General features: G+C 39.7%; 1 protein-coding gene across 3 annotated transcripts in view; it reads right to left on the bottom strand.

Annotated features, from left to right (window-relative positions):
• Positions 1–18,608, bottom strand: part of PTPRZ1 (protein tyrosine phosphatase receptor type Z1) — a 192,537-nt gene extending 173,929 nt beyond the window's left edge. For all 3 annotated transcript variants that reach the window (XM_061166387.1, XM_061166388.1, XM_061166389.1), the window contains exon 1: positions 18,297–18,608. In XM_061166387.1, coding sequence (XP_061022370.1) covers positions 18,297–18,354 — 58 coding nt within the window. In that variant the 5' untranslated portion in view covers positions 18,355–18,608. The remainder of the gene's footprint in view (positions 1–18,296) is intronic.
• Between the last annotated feature and the right edge of the window lie 228 nt (positions 18,609–18,836).

The raw sequence follows: 18,836 nt of genomic DNA, 5'->3' as shown, positions 1-18,836 counted from the left end.
TGCACATATTCTCGGATGTCTTCAAATGCTTATATGTTTAATTGTTTCAACACCAGAATGGGTCATACTTCTCTCTATACATTTTCAGGTTATTGCTTTCTGCTATGACAGACTGAACTATACCACCAATGGATGTGACATCCCTTCTTCACTGGGAAAAAATTCTTCTTCTCCTTCCACCTCCACTTATTCCTCCTCTTTGTCATCCTCTTTACTTAAACTAGGACAACCAATAGACTACTATGATATTGTAATTTTTTAGGGGAAAATAACCATTGCTCAAAAACCTGAGTTAAATGACTGAATGAGAATGAATTCAGAAAGTGGATAACGGCATCATTCACCATCATACTCCTTGCTATTTCTGGCTACCACAGTCCCTGAGGGTCTCTTGATCACTTGAACTTTTTGCCCATGAAGAGTAAACGTATCCACTGCAAGCTGCTTTGGGAAAGAGGCAGAGAAAGTTTCTCTGCTCAGAAAGATCATTTGCCCAGTTTCCTTCTTAGTGGGGAAAGTGAAGATGACTTTCCTGCTGGTGAAAGGGAGGGATCTTGGTGAAATATGGGCATTAAGACAGGTGGCATAGGGGGCAGACAGCCAGCCTTGTGCCCCAAGTCTGGGGAGAGAGGCAGGCACAAAGGCGGGTAGAACAGTGACAAATGTCCATGCTTCAGAAAGCACCATTGGTGGTAGTAAGCCTGAAACCAACAGTACATGTAAAAATCTCAAGATTCAGGTTGGCAAATCATGTTAATTTTTTCCCCAAAGAGATTAATTCTCTGAAATGTGTGTGCTAAGATGAAATTACGTTAAACCTTAACTCCAACCACGATTATGAATAAAGCTATTTTCAGTGAAAGGCACAGGGGTTAAAAGGAGAGGTTTTGAAAGCAACAGACCTGGGTTTCAATCTTCGCTCTGCCACTTTCCATGTGTGACTTGAAGGAAAATAAAAGATAAATCAGAAGGAGCACAACAGTAATGTCTATCATAGTACTGTAACGGTTACATGAGAACACAGTGTTTGGTACCACAGATGTCTCAACAAACAGTTAAAATCTGGGAGTCACCCAGGTAGAGAATATGCTTCCCAGGTGGCTCATTGGGTAAAGAATCTGCCTGCAATGCAGGAGACACAGGCGATATGGGTTCGATCCCTGAGTGAGGAAGATCCCCTTGAGGAGGGCATGGCAACTCACTCCAGTATTCTTGCCTGGAGAATCCTAAGGACAAAGGATCTGGCCAGCTACACTCCACAGCGAAGAGTCAGACACAATGGAAGCAACTGAGAATACAGGCACGCACATGCAAAGGTAAAGAATCTGCCTGCCAATGCAGGAGATGCAAGAGACTTGGGTTTGATCCCTGGGTTGGGAAGATTCCCTGGAGGAGGAAATGGCGACTCACTCCAGTACTCTTGCCTGGAAAATCCCATGGACAGAGGAGCCTGGTGGGCCACAGTCCATGGGGTCGCAAAGAGCTAGACATGACTGCACACTCTAGGCAAATAGTGCAGCAAGAAAAAAAGAAGCATCCAAAGAAATGAGTCTTGAAGACTCCAATATTTAGAGGTTTGGGACATGAAAAGAAACCATCAAAAGTGTTTGAGGTTGCCAGTGAAGTAGGTAATAAATGAGATATCAAGGTGTGGGATTCTCGAAGTCAAATCACCAAAGCATCGCCAGAAAAACAAAGTGATACCTGTCAACAGCTGCTTGAAGATCAACAATATGAGGACCAGGGACCTTGACAATGGGGGTAGCCATGTTGAGGACACTGATGTAATTGATGAGGACAGTTTTCTGAGTCGTGGATAGGGAATCCTGTTTAGAGTGATTTGGCAGTAAATGGGAGGGGAACAAAGACAGAAGGAAATACTTTGTAAAAGTTTAACTGGAAGGAAGAAATGGGGCAGAAGTCAAGAGAGTTTTTTTTAATGTTAGAGCTAATAGCATGTTAAGAAACACCCATTATTTTAAACACATTTACTGATTAATTTGTATTATCATATGTTAAGCTAACAATGTGAAAGAAAAAAAAAAAGATTTAATTATGAATGTATATAATGTGCACCCCCACCCAAATTCTGCTGCTAAAAATGTGACCTTTAGCTGTAAGTATTTCTACAGAGACTTATTTATGGATGGAAGTTCTTCCAAAACACTCAGAGAACTCTCATCTACATTTTCTAATATCATGTTGCCCCTTCTGCTTTTGCACAGAAGATAATTTCTTTTTTTTTTTTTAGAAGATAATTTCTCATCAAAAGCTTCTAAAGTCACAGTAAGCTTTTCCAAAAACATAGACCACTCATAACCTTAAGACTAACTAGTATTGCCTCCAATGAACCATAACATTAATGGCTGAATTTTGTGAGAGGACTCTCATACAGAACTTTTAATTCTGGCCTCATTTTAAATAACTAAAATAATTAAAACCTCTTTTAACAACAGGATGGAAATATTAAAATTCATGTTAAATCCACACAATTCCTCTCTGTGCTCAGAATTTTAAAACTTCAATAAATTAATTCACTCCTTATGTAATTGTGTTTTAAAACCTTTCCCAAAGGAATCTCACAGGAGCCTTAGTCATAGCTATTTGTCAGTTCTTCATCAGATCAAATATTGCTGTTTCCAGCTATTATATAATAATAGCTTTTTAAACTTTTAATAACCTAGTTAATATTCTATCAAGCATCACTATTTATTTAAAGAAGCACTCTTTTTTAATGTCTTTTAATTAAACATCTGAATATTGTAATTATTTTCCTCATTCTGTTTTCTCTTAATTTTATATTTGTGGATTTTTAATGATTATATTTTGTCCTGGACATAGTAAAACATAAACTTTAAAATAACTTCTTAAATCACCTGTTATTCAATATTAGTGCAATGCACCCTAAGTTAAAACTAATGACTATTTTTCAGTACAAGTGATTATGTATTTTAGTGGATCCTCTGTCCTACTCTAACCAGCCTAAGTTTTCCTGAATTAGATTTTATCCTTGTTGTTTGCAGAATTGGAAAGTTAAAGAATTTCTATGTGCAAATAATTTCTATGTGTCTGTTAGTCTCATAAGCGCTTAAATCATTTTTACTGAACAGAACACTAATTTCTATAGTATTTCACTAAACATTTACCCCATCTCAATAGATTTTTGTTTTTAGCAATCTATTTGTTTCCATAATCTGTGTTTTGCATATCTTCTTCTCCAGTTATGTTGTAAACAAGGTCATCAGCCCAAAGAAAAGATACTATGATTCTTGTCACAAAATGTAGTTTTACAACATCCCTCACAGCCCTTCAGGCGTGGCAAGGCGTAATTCTGCTATTTTCACATTTTTAGAGACTTTCAGGTATGAAGAACACTGGCTTTTTCTTTTCCAAGAAAAACAGCTTTAAGTCTACAAATCAAAAACTTAGGCTGCTCAAAAAATATTTTAAAGCTTTGGGTCCAAGATAAAAGGCTGACAATATCGCTATTGACAGCAACAGGTAACCAGGGGCTGTAAAATGTAGTGTTTTCTCCAAGCTTGAATCAAACAGGATCTCACGTATCTTAGATCTTGTTCTTGGTTTTTTTGAAAAAAAAAAGGATGAAAAGAACTGAGAGGAATGCCTTTGGTTGGCACTGGTTGGGGTGTTGGAGGGACGAGGAGGTGTTAACAAGAGGGATCCGGTGTCTTTTTGTTTCATGAAAACCCTGGCTTGACAGGAAATACAGGGAAAACTTAGCCACAGAAATGGTGCATCCGTTGTACAGGCCAAAAAGTAGATTCTCCCACCGCTCCTTAGAATAAAGAAACTTATAGTTCTCTTTCTCTCCTGTTTCTGGCCAGTCATCTTTCTTCCCTTCTTCTGCATTCACTATTGTACTCTATTCCAATCACTTAATTTTCTTTCTTAAAAGTCTGAATGCCAAGAGGAAAAAGCCTTTAGGAAGTCGTCCACGATGGTTTGCCAATTCAGTCCAAAATCTATATAGACTCTTGGACCTATTAAAGTGAGAATGTGATTTGATTGACCTACTTTGGGTTTGTTTTTGTTTTTGTTTTTAAATAAGAGGGATTGAGTGAATTTGAGGGTGAACTGAATTCTAATTCCTAATGCTAGGAATGTAATCCCAAGTTTCTTACCCTGCCGAGGAGTGCGCTGAATGAGTTGAGGGGGTGGCGATACCTTCATTTGACTAGAGAGATTCTGTTATATTTTCTGTTTTTAGAGTGACTGCTTTGGAAAGAATTTCACTCACTGACTTATGCCACAAGTATTAACTGAGCACCCACTGTAATGGCCAGGGGTCTCTAGAGTCTTGACATCAGGCTCCTTCAAGAGAGAGAGCTTCAGAAACAACTGAAATACAATGGGAGAGATGTGTTCCCCCACTCTGCCCCAAAACACAGATATGTCAGACAGAGAAGGCTTCACAGTGGAGGTGAAAAATAACCAGGGATGCAGATGGGCACAAGCCAAAGAAAAAGGAAAACCCTGAGCCAAAATGAAGGCGCAGGGGTGAGAAAGTCAGGACAATCTGGACAGGTAGCCTGAGTTCAGGTCTTGAAGCAGCTTGTCTTCCTAAGGACATCATGTGACATCAAGAGTGACACTAACCTACAGGTCTTTCCCCAAAATGAGTAGGAACAATAAAAACAACACAACATCTGTTCTATTACTTTCTCAATGGTTTCCAGGGATGGAAACCCTCATTCCTATATAGTGTTTCAATACTGAGGTCGGATGCAGGAGAATTTCTTCCTGAGAATTACAGAAACACAGTAATAAGAGGAAAATCTTTCTCCTGTGATGCAAGTTCCTAAACCTGCAAAAGGCCTTTTTAACACTGGCCTTCGACAAGCAATGATTTATATCATGTAAGTAATGATATAGTGTGTTTATCGAACTGTATGCATTTTGGTGAGGATTTACTAGATTAATAAGAGATGTGTTTGTTGCTATTTTCATGGTCCATGTATGTGCATTTATGTGTGTGTAAGCATGCATGCCTGAGAGAGAGAGATTTAATATGCTGGAACTTTCCAGATATGTTTTGATCAACCAATATATGTGTCTGGAATTTATAGGTGGTGCTGCAAGAACAAAGGCAATATGCAAAAACTTTTCATTCTTTGTTACTGAGTATGGTAAAGAATCTTGGGTTCAATCAGCGGCAACTTAAACGGCAGACTACAAATCCTAAGTGGGATGATGAGAACATATTTTCTCACTGGCACTGCATAGTCTGGCATACTAGAATGTAGCAGAATGCAATAAACAAGCATAATTACTTTCACACAAAAAGTCTATATCAATCTTTTCTTGATGACCTACTTTCAGTGAGTTTTCTCCAGCAATGCAATCACCCAAACAAATCTCCAGCAGACTGTGTATGACAGTCTCAAAGCCTCATGTTTAAAAAGTCAGCACTCCCCATGTATTGAAAAGGGAAAACTCACTATGTGGAAGTACACATTCTCTGCCAGTATTCAGAAAAGACCCAACCTGCCTCCCAGTAAAAGGGTTTATATGCCATTATCATTAGCAGAGAGATTATTTGGCTAAACATTTTCTTATCTTCACTTGTTTGAAAGCCATAGCATTGAATATAACAATCTCTCATCATGTTTGTAAAGACTAACAGTTGTTTTATTTTTTCAAATAGATGCTGTAAAATTCTAACTTTAAAATGTGGAGGAGAGGGGGAAGGAAAGGGGGAGAAGAGAAGAAAATAGCCACCTTGAAAATTTCCCACGAAGTATAGAACCGGAATACTTTCACATGGATGTTCAGTCATTTTGGAGGGGGGTGGAGGGGGCTGGAGTAAAATTCTGAATAAACTATTGAGGAACAAAGAAGCATCTTGTGTGTTCTTGGTCTCTTCTGCCAAGAATACTAAATGACTAAAATGTAATGAAAAGTTAAGATGAAAATAAGTTGGAATCACAGGCAAGAGAGAAGCATTATGGGATATTCTCTTGCAGGATGGATGATGCCCAGGTTGTACTGTTTCATAAAGGATTTCAGGACAACATGCACTAGCCATACCGGCTAATGAAAAATGATTTCATTCTTTGTGCTTCTTTCCAGGAATCCATTTAACAGGCAGCATCGTCATCTATGTCCAAAATTCTTGTCCCATTCTGATAGACTTTTAACTAAGAATCATATGCATATCAATTCATTCTTTGAGTTGTAGCACCAAGTGTTTACCTTTGTCACAGAATAGCAGCTGCCACCACCAAAAAGTTAACCTCAAGTCGGGACAGACTTAACTATGTAAATTATGTGACATTTTCTTAGTAGTAAGTAATGTTGAAGGGAACACACAAGAAGAGTGTTTTAACCTGCACATTTTGCCTATGTATTTTGCTACTTATTTCGAATGTGGTAGGGTAGAATATTGAAGGGGACACAAAAAAAGCTTAAAATTACTGAATGAAACAGTAAATGCTTCATGTTCAAAAGAGGAACTGCTGCTCATACGCTCACAGAGACTTTTTTTAAAAATGAATTCACATCTTTATTTTGTATTTTTAAATCACTTACACAGACTTAAAATCTGATTCATACAACCTAACATGTATTTCATTATTCTCTATTCTAATATATTCCCACTAGGTTACACTTCATATCTGTAATCAGATTAGTTCCTCAAAGAGAAAAACTACTGAAGTCAAGCACAGCGATAAGCACACAGCGGTTGTTCAGTGAGGTTGGTGAAATGAGTCCCACTGATCACAACCGGACTCAACCCCTTTGGAGAACAGCACTGTATTCAGGTCACAGGAAAAGACAGACCTTCTTCCTCTCCTTTCTTTACACAAGAGGAAGGAAAAGTCAGGCTTAAAATATCCTGGATAATTCATTATGCTTTATGATTTTTCCCAAAGATGTAATCTTTGAATGCTTAATAAGTCAGTATCAGTTTTGAGAAGCAAGAAAACATGCATATGTGTTGTGTGTGTGTGTGGGGGGGGGGGTGTGTGGGTGTGGTATATATCCGTATTTATTTATCATGAATATATGCATATCTACAGAATATATGACTTCCCAGGTGGTGCAGTGGCAAAGAAGCGACCTGCCAATGCCAGAGACACAAGAGACACAAAAGACACAAGAGACACAAGAGACCTGGGTTTGACCCCTGGGTAGGGAAGATCCCCTGGAGTAGGAAGTGGCGACTCACTCCAGTATTCTTGCCTGGAAAATTCCATGGACAGAGGAGCCTGGCAGGCTAGTCCATGCAGTCACAAAGAGTCAGGAATGACTGAGCAACTGAGCATGCACACACACAATACATGATATATGCATATATACTTATAAATATATTAATATATACTAAAGTATTATATAAATATATATGCTAAATGTCATTTCCCCACTCTGAAAGCCAAGGAAACTTGACCATACCCAAATATTACTCATGATTTCATTTAGCCATACTTCTTAAATACAAAAGCCTTGCATTCAACTCATACAACATAATGTAGCTGTATTTTTTCATTACACAAGGAAAATATGCTTACTTTTCTATCCTTGATAGCTGCCATTTTATCCTTTTCTGAAATGTAATGATTCATTAATTTACCACTTCATGCATTCTTAATACATCTTAAGAGATATGTAATAGATAAAATCCTATTGCATCTTTCATGATTTGAAAGAAAAAAACTGCTAAAATCAACTTTAAAACAAATTCTAGGAAGACTATTTTCTGGATCATTTTTCCACTGCACTGTTTTTATGTAAAACAACAAGCTGCCAGCAATATACAAAGGTATTAGCTTATGTGATAAGAATATGATAGCCTTCAAGTAATCTGAAATCATGGATATTAAAAAGCCTTCTTACTGGTAGACAGCTGAGTGAAATGTCACAATGTACCTGTGCTCATTTTGAAAAGGACAAACAGAAGGATTTTAAAGGTGAATGAAGTAGAGAGTTTTGATAAGACACTAAAGTTAACCTGACACTATGAATATACTCAAATTCCTCCTATCCTTACAAAACAAAAGCTTCTTTAAGAGTTGCGACTAAAATCAATAAATATAGATCATTTTTAGCAGCACTATTTCTTCTTATTACTTCTCAAGGCACTGAGTTAATCAGTTCTGAGGAAATGTTTACCATCAATTCCTCCGTCTTGAGGTAACAAATTTGTTGTTATACTAGTCAATAAATAAGCAGTCTTCACACTATCTTCCTCTATGTCTCTTTCTTCTAATTATCAAACTCTGTAGAACTATATGTATTGCTGCCTCCATTTTTCCTTCCCTAATATTTCTCTGACTTTAAATGGTCCTACCTATATCTATCTTCACCTTTCCAGGAAGGACATTCCACCGAGGACTACCAAGGACTTGCTCTCCAGAGTAAGTACGAATGACATCAAGTCCAAGCCACCATACCAATGACACATATCATAGGAGGCAATGCATTTGAAATACTTTTAAACATTAAATTACCATATAAAGATGAAGGTATTATTATACCTCCAAATGATCTATCAAGTTTCCACTATTACACAGGGTAACAGTCTTTTACCTGAGCTTCCTGATTCCCAGTCTCACTCTGCATCAATCTACCCTACACTGATATACTGAAGTCATCTCTCTAAAGAAAAGAGATCTACTCGAGTCATTCCACTGCTCAAAATGCCTCAATAGCTCCCCCTCATATACGGGATAAATTCCAAAATCCTACCTACCATTTGAAACTATTCCACTAATACACACCCTTCCCAATTTTTTCCTCCCTCTAAAATACCACATTATCATTTTCATTCCATGCTTCTGTGCATGCATCCTTTTTACCACTAATACCCTCCCAAACAGTGACCCTTGAAGACCTATCCTTGCACACTTCAGGATCTCCATCCAACCCCATCTCCTCTTAGAAATGTTCCCAGAGGTGAGTTTAGGCTACACTCCAACACAACTCACACTTTCATATTCTACAAACTCTGCCAAGTATGAGAACTACTTATGTATGGACCTTAACAGACACTAGAGGAATATTTTCTCTAGGAGAATATTTATCACAAACACCATGCTCAATAAAGATTCAATGAATGATATGTGCTTGTATTCTCACCATTTAGTCATTTAATTAAGAATATTAAAACAGTTATTTGGACCATCTAAAAATGTCCTTGGTTAACTTTAAAATGGGGTTATTAGTGCTTTTCAAATATGGTAAAAACAAACAGCCTAGACCTGGCAAATAATGAAGATGTAATATAAAAAACACACCCACAAAATAAACTGCTGAAACAAAAAGATACAGCTAGATCTTGTATCTACTAGATAAGAGAAAACAATAACTCTGACTCTAATAAATTATGCATGGAGAAAGAAAATAAACAACTCAATTAAACAGTAAGAATACGTATTATTGACAAAACAAACAATATTATGTGTCCATGTCCTGATAAATGCACCTGAGTCTCCCATCTCCAAGTGGTTCAGTAACCCTCCCATCTGCTGTAGACTTGAATCTTTGGACCAACTCCAAGACTGTCTGGCCTCCTGAAGTTCCTCTGGACTTCAAAGACTATGAGGTCAACCACTATAGTCCATATTCCTCCTCCTAGGGTTACTCTGAAACTGAAACCGCCTTAAGAAAAAGGGGGAGGGATGGGAAGTTTTCCAGGGCCTTTGTCCTGTGGCACTAGCTTTGTTTTAGGATGGCATGAAACTTGCTAACATATCTACCTTAAGAAAAATGAACTAAAATTTAGTAGTATGACAAGGTTGATGCAGATCTGTCATTTTAAACACCAGCCGGACTCTGTAATCTACCTGGGGAGTTTAAAATACTCATGTCTGGGGCCACACTCACACATGTACTTGATCCAGGGTAGGGCCCAGACATCAGTATGTTTTCAAAGTTCCCCTGATATACAGTCAGCTCAGGCTGCTATAAAAATACCACTGACTGGATGGTTTAAACATTTATTTCCCACAGTTTGGAGACTGAGCAATCCAAGAGCCAGGGGCTAGTGGATTTGGTTCCTGGAGAAAGTGCTTTTCATGGCTTACAGACAGCTGCCTTCTCTCCGTGTTCTCACAAAGTAGAAAGAAGGAGCTCTGGTCTCTCTCTTCTTATGAGGGCATTAATCTCATCAAGGGGATTCCACTTTCATGATGTCATCTAAAACAAATGATCTCTCCAAGGTCCCCACTCCAAATACCATCACACTGAGGGGTTAGGCTTTCAACATAAGAAGAATGTTGGGGGAAAATAAACATTCGACCCATTAACACCAGATAATTTCAAAGTGCAGCCATGACTGAGAACCACTGACCTAGACCAATGGTTATCAGCCTTCGATCACACCAAAACAAACGTGATGAGGAGATCACGTGTGCAGGGCACTCCAGTGGGCAGACCAAGAGTCTGCACAATTCTGTGTGCTAGGTGGGCTGCCACACTTCGGAATCCTATTCAAGAAGATGTAGTGTCAGAATGCAAGGGCAAAAACGCCACTACAGAAATGACCAGGTGACTGAAAACCAGGAGATCATCCAGAAAGTTCCTTATATCTGGCCAGCATTTTATTATTCCAAACACATAACATAACTGGGACTCTGGTGGTGACCAGAATCTCTGCAAAAAGAGGGCATTCTAAGCAGCAACATTTTCTTTTATTCCTACTCAAGGTACTAAGTTAATCAGCTTAAACAAAAGGTCTAGTATGAAGACCCATCTTTAAATAAATACGTTAGAGCTCTCGGCATCAAAAACCAAGCAGTTTGGTCAGTGATGGTGAAAGAACAGAAAAACTGTGAACTTAAGTGGGGAAGGCAGAGAAAAAGAAGGCTAGAACGATTCTCCAAGAATGGAAAAGTACCAGTGGACACCGTTTATGAATATTTTAACAGAAAATCCTTCTTTCTTATTAATTAATAAATCATTTTTTTTCAAATATGTATAAAGACTATATTTCCAAGGAAACTTGTAAAAAGTTTACTTTTGTCAATATGTACATAAATTAATACTTGCTTATTGAATGAAACCAGTAAGTTCACATTAACCAGGACTCTGATTAATCACATTTACTCTAATATCTGTGTGGAAGTATCAGAAACAAACAAACAAAAAGACACTCTTCCCATGTCAACATATTAGAATTTTTACGCAGAAAGAAATGTTAATACATAATTTAAAAATTATGTTAACTACCAAATTCCCCAAATTATATTAACACATCAAAAATATTTTTAAATAAGGGTATCAAATAGTATCAGTTTTCTTCCTATCAAACTCTTCATCACAGTGCTGAGCAATATTGAATTTCTTTTCACCTTAAATTCTTGCTCTAAGGAAATAGGGTATAAAAGAAATAGAAGCCAATAAAAAAAAATGTGAGTGAGAAGAAAATACAGCAAAGATCCTAATCAAAGAGCAAATCTCTTTTTCTGTTTTTGACTCTTGTGAAAATTTCTAACTCATCCCATGCCCTGTTCCATTTGAATTCAACCAAATTCAAATATTCGTGGAATATCTGCTCTGTGCAGGGCTGAATTAGGTGCAGTTACATCACCTCTGGGATTAAGAGCAAAACAGACAGATTGCTAAAGCACGAATATCTACACAAGGTAACTGCACTTCCTGTCACTGATCTGCATTCCAGAACTGCCTTGGGCCACTACCTCTTAGGGCCAGCTTGACCAGAGAGGACTTCATCCAACATGATGGTTTCTGATTGATTAAGAATACTGTCTTCATGGGATCAAGATACTGCATTTTTCATTATTGATTACTGACCATCCCTCACCCCCATTGCCCTGTCTCCCTAACAGGTAAGCATGCGCACACACACACACACACACACACACACACACACACACAGGCTCGATGCCCTGCCCCCAGGACATATCCAAGCTTCATTGCTGCCAACTCACCTAGAGTTAAATGCTCACTCAAAATTGTTTCTGCCACTACACCTGCAGCATCTATCATGGGGGCTATATTTCTCATTCACAGACAGCGTCAGGATCCAGGTGATCCTTAGGTGCATTTCTGGGAGAATCAAAGATAGGGAAGGTCTGGTGCCAGGAGTGGCGTTAAAGATGGATGACTAAAGATCAAGGCTGACCTAACTTCAAACTGAGATCAGAGTCAAAAAGAACGATATGCCAGAGGAAACTGGCTGATCTCAACAGCAAAAAGCTACTACTAAGAAGCCTCACAGTACTGTCTCTCTATGACCTTATACATTAAAGATTCATTAAGCACCTATTACAGGTGCTAAGTCCAAGAAAGCTAAATCAAAGGGTGAATGAAATACAGTCTTTGCTCTCAAGAAGCTTGTCTAGCTTGTCTAGGGGAGACAGGCAGAGACATGCAAAGCAACACAGTGAATGCCAGAACAAATTTAGAAAAGGAGTTGTGAGAACTCTCACTCCTGGGCCATCAGCTCATCTCTTTCTCTCCCAGTCACCCCAGTCCATAAAGGCCACAAAGTGGCCCTTTAACTTTCTTCATCTATGGCTGCTCTATTTCCGGCCACCAGAATGTCTCTGATTTTTGTATGGCTGACACAACACAGGCCAAAAATAACCAACATATCTACATTTCAAATAATTTTAATGACTCTAGGAGTCTTTTTAGCTGAGTTGACTTTTCATCAGTACTATCAATCAATGCTTTATCAACTTTTGATTCTAAAGAAGCACTGATTAATAGACTTTCTGAAGCGATAGAAATATTCTCTGTGTGCATTGCCCCATGCAACAGCCACTAGTTACATATGCTGATTAAGCACTTGAAATGGGGCTGGCATGAATGAGGGACTTTCCAATAAATTTCAAATTAAACAGCCACATATGCCTAGTGGCCATGGCACTGCACAGCACATAAAGTGCTTTAGGACTGTGCCATATGATCAAATAATTTTTCCCTTAATGCCTATATGGACATTATACATGCCTCCAAAGAACTACAAACTCAAATAAAAACTGATTTCCTTTTGAAACCCGCGGCTGCTGCCAGGAATTACTCCCAACAAGACATTAAAAGTTAAAAGCACAATCGGAAGTAGCTATGTCTCGTTAAAATTGGTTCTGACTTTTACCATTCTCACTTCATGAAGTGGGAAACATTTTAAAATATTTTAAAGTTAAGATATTTAACACATTAAGAGATTTGGGGAAGACTTACTCTAAACTAGTTCTAAAAGAAGAAAATATCTTCAAAGAGACTTAAAGGAGGTGTTCAAAGTGGGGGCTGATTCAGATCAGCTGGACTGAAGGTAATGAGTGTTAGGACTCTGGACGCTGATGTGCTGTGTATTTATCAGTGCCCACCAGATGCCGGGCACTTAGGAAACTTGCAATGGAGGAGTAGTTAAAATAGTGTGGGGAGTCCCCTGGTGGTCCAGTGATTAAGAATCCACTGTCCAATGCAAGGAACGCGGGTTCAACCCCTAGTTAGGGAACTAAGATACGACATGCTGCAGGGCAACTAAGCGACTGCAACTAGGGAGAAGCCCACTTGCTGCAACTAAGACCCAATGCAAGCAAAAATAAATAATATTAAAATAAATAAAACAGTATGGATGGGAATTTCCATATTTGGATCATGGTGGTTGTTAGCTGACTACATCCATTTGTCAAAACTTTCCAATGGTACATTAGAAATGATAAATTATGCCTTCTTTTAAAAAGAGAGAGAGAGAGAAAGTAATATGGGAGCACATGGAAAAAGTCATGAATGGAGATCTGCAAGAAAGCAAATGGGAACATGAAATGGAGCATCACCTCTTATATGAAGTTAATTAGTAAATTCCAAACAGCAAACTGATCTCCCAGGAATGAAAGAAGGCTCACACTTGAGAGTCAGAACACAGACTGAGACAGGCTGTGTGACATCTGGTGAGTCATCTGACTTATCTGTGCTTCAGTTTCCTCAGTTGAAAGATGTGTAAAATGAAACACCTATCTGAAAAAGTTTGGGGAAGAATGAAATGAGCAAATATACATAACTTGTTCAGTACTGGGTCTGCACCTGGCAAGCTCTGAGTACATGGTAAACAGAACTAAAACACAAGCTCATCTTCTCAATCAAACTCTTCTTCTGAGGTCCTCTGGTCCTGAATGAGGGAGGTTCATTTCCATACAACAGTCTGAACAGTTGGCAAGTCAGCGGTCAAGTAACGCTACCAGGTGAGACAAAACTCAGATCTCCTCAGAGTCAGCAGAATGAGGAAATGCAGTTCATGCTTCCAGAAAAACCTGAATTTTTGCCGGAAGCAAAATTCCCACAACATAAAATTATCAGCAAGTTCCTAAATGTCTAGTGCAGACATGTGAACATGTGAATTCATCAATGAAATGATTTATCCTGGCAAACTTCCCTGAGTGGAAGCAGCTATAGTCTACATAAAAAGGAGAGAGAGATGAAATAAAGAAAATTGCTACTTTGCAAATCAAAAGTAATTAATTTTTTGAATGGAGACTAGTTATTATTGGGAGAGGAAAGGCATGAATATTTTCTGTCCCTGGTTACAATTTGTCTTCCGAAGATAAATAGACCAAGCTGAGAGCCACAACATACTGGATTGTACTGATTCCACACTCAAGATAAGTTAAGCAATTAATTCTTGCAGAGGAACTGGGTAAAATTTGTAGTTAATGTGGCCCTTAAAGCAGTAATACATGACTTAAAAGTTCAGAATTTGATTCAAATTTAACAGTACTATTTAAACATTTTAGTTCAGTGTACCTTGCATGGCTATAAGTCATCTAATTCAAAGAGTCTGAATTCTCATTAATTGAAAGAAACTATTCCTCCTTAAAAAGCTCTTCACATACCTACTTCTCCTCCATGACTCATAGTTAAGCCTCCTTACAGGAAGCCACTGTAGATTTTCCCATTACCTGTTCGGTGGGTCACAATTAAATAATAGAGTTGTACAATCATTACATTAGTTCTCCACCTCATAGAAAACCTCTGAATTATTTTAGAGAAGGTCCAAATTCACTCAGGGAATTAACTGGGAGTCATCTTTATTTTCTGCCTCTTGGATAAAGAATCATCTTCAGTTGAATAACAATACATATTGTGTTCCTCATGTGATTTTTTTAAAATAATATTGTCAGGTATCAGAAATCAAGTCCACAGTAAAAAACTGTTAATAGTCTGGAAACTTTATGGACATTTAAATGTCAAACTAGCTCGGTAGTTGTCAAAGTGTGGACCTGGACCGGTAGCATCTGTATATCACGGGGATTTGTTAGACACTGAGTTACTCGGCCCCACCCCAGACCTACTGAATCAGAAACTCTTCGGGGTGGGCCCCCACAATGTGTGTCTAACAAGCTCTCCTGGTGACTCCGATGTCCCTAAAGTTTAAGAACTGTGATCTAACTAATTTTGGCAAAAACATTTGAGGCCTCAGGCCAATCTTGATATGATTATCCAAATAGATGAACTCACAGATAGTTTTAACTCCCCCCTCCACTCACTCCCTCTCCCCCTCCCCCGAAAACCTATGAAAAGTCAAATTGTTGCTTAGTAGTGTCCAACTCTTTGCGATCCCATGGACTGACTGTAGCCCACCAGGCTCCTCTGTCCATAGGATTCTCCAGGCAAGAATACTGGAGTCGGTAGCCATTCTCTTCTCCAGGGGATCTTTTCGACCCAGGGGTCGAACCTGGGTCTCCTACATTGCAGGCAGATTCTTTACCATCTGAACTAAAATGATCTCTAGCAGTAATTTTGAAAGAAAGAATTCATTTTACTCCAAATAATTTGATGAAGATTTTTCTGTTTGGAGAGTTATTTAAAATAAGCAATTGGTCCCTATGTCCAATTCAAAATATCAGGATATTTTGGAGACAAAAAGTGATAAGGTCATTATGACACTCTAAATTGCTAACAATGAACACCTTATGAATTCTACATCTTGCTCTGGATAATGGTAAGGATGGCAGCCATCAACCTGCACAGCAAGTCTCAGTGGCTGGACCTTTCCTGAGCATATATCACATGTGCCGGTCTTCTCATTGGCTCCAAAGACCGGAAGATGGGTAGTAAACACATCCACAAATACGCTAGTGGATGCTGGGAGGAAAATAATTGAAGTGGAGACCAAACTTATCATTTGTAGATAATGTGCTTCCGTTTTTCAAAATGTGCTATCCTGAGATCAAATATTCATTCCATCTGAGGTAGCCATGGCCCAAGGCCATGTAAGCAACAATGTAAAAGGCCAACTTTGTTCAACTGGGAAGGGATATCAAAGTATTTACCTGCCACTCTCAAAAAACTCATTCTGAGTTCTAATGCAAGCTTACATTCAATATCATCACATAAACTTGTGATGTTCTTAAATAATTCATTTAATTCTTTCCAGTTAAATTTTATATCATCAAAACATTAAAGAAAATGTACAATAAGCTGAAATCTATAAACACCAAGCAACAGACTGCTAATAATGCTTTACTGAGAAAAGCCTTTGCAAAACATGGTATATTGAAATGGAATGGGATCCAGCCACAAAAGGGAATGAAGTACTGATACATGCTACAATATGAATGAATCTTGAAAACACTATGCTATGTGAATGAAGCCAGACACCAGAGGCCACATATCATATGGTCCTATTTATATAAATGCTCAGAATAGACACATCCATAGAAAAAGAAAGGATTAGTGATTGCCAGGGCTAGGGTCAGAGAGAATGAGGAATGACCGTTCATGGAAGTTTCTTTAGGGGCTGATGACAATGTTCTATAAGTAGATGAGGAAGGCTGCACAACTTTGTGAATATACTAATACCCATTGAACTCAACAGTTTAAAAAGATGAATTATGCCATGCAAATTATATCTCAATTTTAAAACTTCACAATATACTCAGGGCATGCAGTTTAGGTGCATACAAATAAATATTCTCTGGTTTATTTTTACGTTACAGTGAGATTTTAAGTAGCAAGAGGGTCTGGCTTTATTGTTAACACAGATCTATAACAGAAACATAAATTCAACAGGTGTGTATTCGATGACCGCAGCACTTTCAAAAAATGTCTTACCCTCACCAGAATCAATTGTATGGTTTTAGAGAAAACCAGGACCAGATTCCCTGCAAGTCTTGAAATGTCAATCATGTGCATCACATCATCCCTGAGCACTTTACTAAAGCTTTTAGAATTTAAATTATGTCCATGTATCTGGCATGCTATTGGCAACTATCACCATATTTACAAAGCAATTCCCATTAGTTAGAACATGGAAATTATTTCTTTTTGTAAGGATTACCGTGCCAAGAGCAGCACCATCTATTGGATGAAAAATGTAGGTTAATATCTATTTTATTATGAGCAATCTAGAAAACAAATTAGGATCCTCTTAACTGAAAAAAAAGTCAAGTACGGGTACTCACAAACAGAGATACATTGCCTACCTTTCAGGTTAGTGCCTCCAAATCTATTATATTCCATCATAACAGAACATCTTCACGAAGGCAAAAAGACATATCATTAGTAGAATACAAAGATCTAGTTTTACAATTCTTCCAGAAAATGCTAGGAACACTTGGATCTGCATCCCAGGTAGATATTCTACCTGGCTTTTTCAGAAAGCAGTTTCAATATTAAAGGTGTAACCTGGAAGGTGGTGGGTCAAAGATGAATCCCAATACTTATATCAACCTGCACCCTTCCTCTGACTTTGGCAGCAGTGGCAGAATGTTGATGGAAATTTTGATTAAAACTTTTTTTTTTTTTTTAAAGTAATGCCCAGACTTGAATGTGACTAAAAGTACAGAAAAACACCGAAAAGTCAGGTTGGTGCCTGCTCCTGTTACTACCTTTCGGATGTGTGTGTGTGCGTGCTTGTGTTTAATTCGCAACAGACACGTGTATTTCTCATTCAAGCCCCAAATATCCATAGCGTGAACTTAACAGCAAGAATGCCATACAGTACGTAGCCCCATAGCACGGCTTTTTTAAAATGTGTACCGAAGAGGCTCTTTCTACACTTTGCAAAGAGGAGAGAGACGAGCTGCGAGGACAGGAAGCGCGATGGGCAAGCCCCTTCTCTCGGCGGCGGGAGCACCATCCCTGCCCGCAGATGGACCGCGGCGGAGGTGCAAGGTGGGAAGGGGCGCATCCTCCCGCGCCGCTAACACCCGCCGAGCCGCCGCGACCACCGCGGTGGGCGCCCCGGTCCGCCGTCCCTCTGTCCTCCCTGCTAGATGGCGGCGCGGCAGCAAGTATCGAAGGCTCTGAAAGCCCCCGACCCGTGTCCCAGACGATCCCGGAGGGGAAATGTGAACGTTCTCACTCACCCAGGCGGCAAACACAGAGGAGCTGAATACAGGCGAGGAAGCGCTTTAGGATTAGCATTTCCAGACGATCTGGGGGTTCCCGCCGCGCGGCTCCTCGGCGGGTCTGAATGGAGAGGGAGGGGGCGCCAAGGAAATGTTTTCTCCTCCAGAGGATGGACTGGCGCGAGGTTGTGCGTGTGAGCGCGCGCGCGTGTGTCTGTGCGTGTGTAAGAGAGAGAAGGAGAGAAATAACCGAGGGGAGGACGCGCGGTGCTCGCGGGCCGGGGAGTCGCTAGCCGAGGCGCCTGTCGGGCGTGCAGGACTCGGTCTCGCGGGCCGGCGGCGGCCGCGGTCTGAGCGCTCGGAGCGCGGCGGCGCCTGTGAGCCGGGTGCGCGCGCCGGCCGGGCTGTGCGCGCGGCGGGGGCGCGGGCGCGGGCGCGGGCGGCCGAGCAGGGTCGCGCGCGGGGGCGGAGGGGCGCTGGTGCGGCTCTGGGGCCGGGTCCCAGAGCAGCGATTCGCAGAGCGACACCCCTCCCTCCGCCCAGCGCCAGAAGCTTCGC

This window comes from Dama dama, chromosome 18, assembly GCF_033118175.1.
Source record: "Dama dama isolate Ldn47 chromosome 18, ASM3311817v1, whole genome shotgun sequence".
In the NCBI taxonomy this organism is placed as follows: Eukaryota; Metazoa; Chordata; class Mammalia; order Artiodactyla; family Cervidae; genus Dama; species Dama dama.
This window is presented reverse-complemented; position numbering and strand designations above follow the sequence as displayed.